At 35.3% G+C, this 7,005-nt stretch overlaps 1 protein-coding gene across 2 annotated transcripts; it reads right to left on the bottom strand.

The window, feature by feature from the left end:
* Nucleotides 1-448: 448 nt before the first annotated feature.
* Nucleotides 449-6,704, bottom strand: LOC306885144 (protein FAM8A1-like). Of its 2 annotated transcripts, XR_013785509.1 has the most exons (6): nucleotides 6,326-6,693; nucleotides 5,359-5,479; nucleotides 4,763-4,886; nucleotides 4,392-4,531; nucleotides 1,127-2,249; nucleotides 450-865 (listed from the first exon to the last, which is right to left on the bottom strand). XR_013785509.1 is itself a non-coding variant. In XM_079441499.1 (5 exons), the coding sequence occupies exons 1-5, from the start codon at nucleotides 6,612-6,614 to the stop codon at nucleotides 2,105-2,107; spliced, it is 819 nt and encodes a 272-aa protein (XP_079297625.1). In that variant the 5' UTR covers nucleotides 6,615-6,704; the 3' UTR covers nucleotides 449-2,104. The 2 variants fall into 2 exon arrangements, 1 of the variants encoding a protein (XP_079297625.1); XM_079441499.1 differs by having other exon boundaries at nucleotides 449-2,249; nucleotides 6,326-6,704.
* Between the last annotated feature and the right edge of the window lie 301 nt (nucleotides 6,705-7,005).

Here is a 7,005-nt window from a genome sequence, read left to right as displayed (position 1 = left end):
ACCTCCGGAGAGACCAGAAAGGGCAAACAACACAAAGACAAAAAACAGGCCTTATGGTTATGGATGCAACATTTATTTCAAAGTTCTAAATCGATGGTGAGTCATTCTTACCAGAATGGTGTAATTTTGCAGTTTTGTTGCCTGATTGGCATGTGATCAGTTTGGAAACATTTTCTGCTTGTGAGAACGTGCGGACTGTCACTGTCTATGGAATGTGACTGTGTAACTGAACCATGCCAAAGAACATTTGCTCAGCATTTCGAAGAACTCACCACTGTGACTATCAAATAGGGTTCAAGCTTGCGTTTACGAACAAATATTACCACCTAGTGGTTATCAAGATTTTTTATTTTTTTTAATCATACATACAGTTTTATGCAAAAGTTTGGGAACCCCATGCAGAATTTGTTAAAATGTGAATAATTTGAACACAATAAGAGAGATCATACAAAATGCATGTTATTTTTTATTTAGTACTGTACTGAGTAAGATATTTGCCATAAAAGGTGTTTACATATAGTCCACAAGACAGAAAATAGCTTAAATTATTCAAATAACCCCATGCAAAAGTTTGGGAACCCTTGGTTCTTAAATCTGTGTGTGGTTACCTGGATGATCTACGACTGTGTTTTTGTTTTGTGATGGTTGTTCATGAGTCCCTTGTTTGTCCTGAACAGTTAAACTGAGAACTGTTCTTCAGAAAAATCCTCCAGGTCCTGCAGAATCTTCAGTTTTCCAGCATCTTTTGCATATTTGAACCCTTTCCAGCAGTCACTGTATGATTTTGAGATCCATCTTTTCACACTGAGGACGATTGAGGGACTCAAATACAATTATTAAAAAAAGGTTCAAACATTCATTGATGCTCCAGAAGGAAACACGATACATTAAGAGCCGGGTGTGAAAACTTTTGAACAGGATGAAGCTGTCCAAATTTTTCTTATTTTGTAGAAATATATATATATTTTTTCCATTTAGTATTGCTTTGGAAGCAACAGAAGATACTTGCATGTTTCCTGGAAGACAAATTAAGTACAATTTACCTTGATCTTCAAATTCAAAACGTTTTCACCCCCTGGCTCTTAATGCATTGTGTTTCCTTCTGGAGCATCAATGAATGTTTGACGGCCTTGTCAATCAACTATCGTGGGAGTGGTCTGTGCAGAACTACATCATTCTGACAGGAATCTCAGAACAGCCTAATCTGAGAAAGGGGATTTAAAAATAGGGATTTTAAAAAAAAAAACACTGGGTAGATTTTAATCATTATAGAATGGATGTGTAAACACACTTCCAACACACATTTATGTTCAAACATCTTGTAAAGTGGATTTTGCATCCGATGACCCCTTTAACATTATTTGTGTGTAAAATACATAAGTGGTAAATATACTGCTGTTGAGTATCAAACCTTGTCTTAAAGAATTTGAATATATTTTTATGAACCATGCACAATAATAAATCAGAACAGCTGATCTGTTTGGCATGCTGAATACTGTGAATTTCAAAATACAATACTTAAAACTTTACATATCAAAGATCAGAACTGAAACATATGCCACATAAAACAGGTTTTTAAGAAACCCTGAGAAATGTAGTGAGGCATATCAGCCACTGACTGAATTGACAACAGGAATGGAACATTCCAGACGTCTGTGTGCATGTGTGGAAGGATACGCGATGAATGCCGAACTCACTTCCCTGCCTTTAGTAAGATTAATAACAGACTCGTCTGGGCCGTAAAGCTCGAATCTGAGGAGAAGTTATGAAAACCTTATGGATTAAGCTGGTGTTTAGAGTAAAACATTGCACTCAGATAAAATTTCCAAGCATGTCTACATAAAACACGTGTCTTGAGCTTCATATAACTCATCATTCAACATGAAATACTGTCGATTGCAGGATCAGTAAATTTTCTGTGAAAGCAGATATTTCTCAGTGCTGTAAACAATAGCTATGTGATCAGACTTTGTACATGGATCATTAGTGCAAATCTGCAGGAAATACTATATGGATATTATTCGAAAAAACTACTGAGAACATTTGTAAGCACTTGATGCTTGACAGGGGCTGTTTTCACATGATTTTGACACACACAGACTGGTCATCTGGCTCTTCTCCTCCGAACCACGATGGTTCCAGCCACAACGTCATAAACAGTTCTGTTGTGCTGGAAAAATAGTAACGTGATAAAGACTGGAAACAGGAAGGCGATCGAGAAGTTTTTGTTTAAAGCTCGTACTGTGGAGCTGCAAAAAAAACCACAAATATATATACACATATACATGTATACATATATATAGTATGTAATACAAATATATATATAATACAGATAGCCAGTAAAAAAATGTTTTTTTTGTAAAAGACCATTTTTGAAGAAGAAATGCATATATTTATTCAGTGTAAAGTCTGATCTTTGAGAAAATATAAAGGGTCACTAACTTAATCAATTCTTTCACCGCTTTTTTAAAACATTTTTACTGAAGTGTGCCATAAATTTGTCCTATGGGATGACATAGAAAAAATTAAGAAAGTAAAACCTAATATATAAATAGCATGAGAGGGATTTATCTTTATTGTTAGACACTTATTTTCATATAGCGTTATTTATTTAATATGAAATTAGAATTAACATCATTTTTTCCATGATTATGTAGTTTAACATACATTTTTTTTATTTAAAAATATAATTTAGGGGTGTCACGCCAAAGGACAACAAAACGTAACATTTTTGTAGTAGTTCCAAAAAAGTTCAATATTTGAACAATTCTGAGACTAAATTTGACCATGTGCACGTGTCAGGGCTTCAGTAACACAACCATGCATGGGGTCCTTCAACTAATTACAGTTTTTTTCTGGAATTGACCATTTAAAATCAGGATATGGTGTCACACCATAGGACATGGTTTTCAGAGACAAAATGTATTGAGTTCCTACACTTTCAGAAATATATAGATGAAAAAAATGATTGACATTTACTAAAATAGACACAATTATGCCGGGTGTATTTATTAACATTTTTATGTTTTTCTTTTTAATTTATAAAAGTTGTAACCTTACTGAACCGTGCTTGGGACAGTCACACCATAGGACAATTTTGACATTTGGCTTAAAAAAAAAAACAATTTGAATAACACTCCAGCTTTTTTAATAACAGTTCCATTTAGGATGAAGAAATGTTTAATGATTTACAGCATTTTAAATAACGACAATATTAATTAAATTAATTTTTATCCAGTGGGACAGTGAAAATGCCATGTCACGTCAACAACCCATATATATATATATATATATATATATTAGGGATGCACGATATTATCGGACTGATATCGAAATCGGCCGATAATGACTTTAAATTTAAATATCGGCATCGGCCTGACATGCAAAATTATGCCGATATGTCTTGCCGATAAGGGGAAGGGGTTAACTCGCATGTGCTCAGGGTGTGCTAGCGATTAGATCACGTCAGCAATGTGGCTCATTCTTGAAGCAAAGTTTTGTCTGAATGATGAATAGATTGACTGTTTTGGATCGCTGCATTTAATCTGTGAAAGCATGTACAGAATGATGCGTTCGGTGTGGGATAGAGTAAACTGTTATAGCACAAGCAGGGGCAGCAGTGACAGCCTCCCCCAGGTCCTAATGCCCGTTCGGTAAGTAGTTTTAATAGTAGGGGCGCAGTTGGCCTACTTCTAATTAAATTAAAAGTAAAATAGCCTACACAAATAACATTTAGACTGTGTTTCTGATTAAATAAAGCAGTAATTGATGTAATAAAATAAGTATGTTTTGATTTAATGGTCAGAAGCTATAGCTTACATGAAAAAAAGAAATCACAAACATGACACTTGTACATTAAATAATTTTATATATACTGATTTATTCATTAATGTGTAACGTTTTATTTTTTAAACAAATCATGAGCTCTAAAAGATTTTCAGAATTTTTACAACTCTTTTGTTTTAGACCATCTACAAATGTTAAATCTTAAAATAAAATATTAGGGTTAACACTGCATCTTTCTGGGGGAAAAAAATGCAGCGATTGATATAGTTGATTTATATTTATTTTCAAAGCTTCAATGTACTGTTAAAAAATATTTTATTATTTTTTATTTAATTCTAATAAATAAGTTCTTAAATTAATAATATTTTGCTTATAATTTCTGCACAGGAGAGACTTGGTGTTGTTTCCAAACAAAAGGAAATATATCGGTATCGGCATCGATATCAGCCAAAATGAGTTGGGAAAAAGCGGCATATCGAATATCGGCAGAATTCCAATATCGTGCATCCCTAATATATATATATATATAAAATACTATATATATTATATATACAAACCCAGGGGTTTGATGGCCACCACATTATATAAATATACGCATAACTCACGCAGGTAAGCTGACACTGGATGCTGGTACCACCAAAACCCGATTGGGCTGCACTAGGACTGTAGTGTCACATGTGACGACTCGAAGCCCCAGCAGGAACTTTCCAGGAGTGGCACCTCCAGCTCCCCAAATACAGATGATCTGCAGATGAAGACAGAACACAGACCGAAGGAACATGCGAGCTGTTTTAAAAACAAACTAACTCATTCAAACCACTTTTAGACTACAGAGTTTTTCTACCAAATGCTGTTACAAAGTGAAAATATGACAAAGCTGATTAAACTATTTTAAAATGTAAATTAAAAACAGATTGAGAGACAAGGCTTGTAACTGTGGCTTTCACAACATGAAAGACAAAAGATGCTCACTCACTTCATATACACACACTAGGACTCTGTATGCTAAAGCCACGACCATCATCTTCTGCAGGTCCTCCAGTGATGTGTTCTCATCAATCTCCTCCACGATAAACTGCATCATGAATTTGGAAATATCTCTGTTTAGAAGATCAAAGACATATTAACTGTCATACAATACAAATAGTAGGGAGTCAGTAAGATGTTTTTAATGTTTATGAAAGAAGTCTCTTTAGGTCACCAAAACTGCATAAAAAATGTAATAAATATATAAATAAAAGTACACTAAAATAGTAAAACTGTATAAAAGTTTATTAAAATTTAAAATGACTGTTTTCTATTTTAATATATTTTAAAATATAATTTATTCCTGTGATGGTAAAGCTGAATTTACAGCATCATTACTGCAGTATTTAGTGTCACATTATCTTTCAGAAATCATTCTAATATGCTGTTTTGCTGCTCAAGAAACATTTATCAATGTTTAAAACAGGCATGCCACCTAATATTTTGTGGAAACTGGGATATTATATAGTACACCTATAGCTGTTCAGCGTAGGAATGATTCAAGAAGGATACTTCATTTTAGTTCGGAGCACCTTCTCAAATCACCTCATTCCATTGAGATGCATAATCCACAACACTATGGTTGCCTTAACACAGAAGAGAATGAAGAAATCCACAGTTTCTGCCAGAAATCTACGGAGCGGAGAGGGGATGGTGTACTCTCTACCTGAAAGAACAAAACATGAAGATAGGACCATGAAGTCAGAACCTAAGTGTGCATTCTCAAGTTTGCACCTTCAGTGCTTCAGCAAATAATAAGAAAGTCAGAACTACAGAATTCACATCAGTGTCAGTGTCACAAATTTGCTTATACATTTGTGACTCTGGACCACAAAACCAGTCATAAGTAGAACGGGTATATTTGTAGCAATAGCCATTGTATGGGTCAAAATTATTGATTTTTCTTTTATGCCAAAAAAATCATTAAGATACTAAGTAAAGATCATGTTCCATTAAGATATTTTGTAAATTTCCTACCATAAATATATCAAAACTTATTTTTTGATTAGTAACATGCATTGCTAAGAACTTCATTTGGACAACTTTAAAGGTTATTTTCTCAATATTTGGATTGTTTTGCACCCTCAGATTACAGATTTTCAAATAGTTTTATCTCAGCCAAATATTGTCCTATCCCATCAATGGAAAGCTTATTTATTTTCAAAAAAATTTACCCTTATGACTGGTTTTGTGGACAGAGTCACATTTGACGGTGACCTACAGAAATGTCTAATTACTAGTAATTCTTTCACTAGCAGATAGTATGTGACAATGTTGGCCTCTCTAGGTACTGTGCTACTCAGTAGCTGGTGAACAGGTGTCATTGTCTGTCAAGGCTTTTACAGTATCGTGTATTTAGTCTGGCTTTTATGCTGCATTATGTCTTTAACACCACATTTTGAGTGGGCACAGTGAAGCTTTAAGACACTAATTCTTCGTTATCGTTTGTTAACGTGTTTAGTGAAAAAGCTAATTCCTCCATCTCCTCGGAGCAGTGGATTGACACAGCTACCTGCCGGCTGTGCTGGTGCTCTCTCTGTGCTGCTGGATGTGGCAGGGGATGCTGGGCTGCTCATCTGGTTACACCAAGCGGCGATGTCAGCGGGCGTCGCGGCACACGCAGGCGGAGGAAAGAGCGGCGCGGACAGGAGCACCCAGCTCTGCCAGCTCACATAGCCACTGTAATAGCGCCACATCCACTGCTGCAGCCGCTGGCAGTATTCGGTCGTTGACATGTTGTCACTGTCATCGGACCCCTGACAGTTTTTGACTGTTTCTTCCGCACTATTCTTCGCCGCCATGTTTACTGCTTTTATAAGTCTTATTAGACTTCCACTTATTAAAGAGGCTAATCGGCTCAGGCTTCGGCCATGACAACTGCTCACTGAAGCCGGACTATACCAATGCTGCCAGTGCATATGGACAATGTTTTTCTAGCAGGAGATTTTCGTCTCAACGACCTTGTTCTGTGACTAAGACAGTTTCCATAATAATATTATAGCAAAAAGACGTGTCTGGTACAAACGACACTAACTGTGTACGCTGAAAATTAAATAGCATCAACTGTTAGTGCACCCCTGTGATATGCAATAATGTTGCATGCGAATATCATTAAGTTAATTATAATGTAACACATAATCAAAGATAGACAGTCATGATAAATCTGAAACTCGTTATTTAAAATATTAATAC

Source organism: Barbus barbus, assembly GCF_936440315.1.
Source record: "Barbus barbus genome assembly, chromosome: 19".
In the NCBI taxonomy this organism is placed as follows: Eukaryota; Metazoa; Chordata; class Actinopteri; order Cypriniformes; family Cyprinidae; genus Barbus; species Barbus barbus.
Note: the sequence above shows the minus strand (reverse complement) of the source record. Positions and strands in the feature narration are given on the sequence as shown.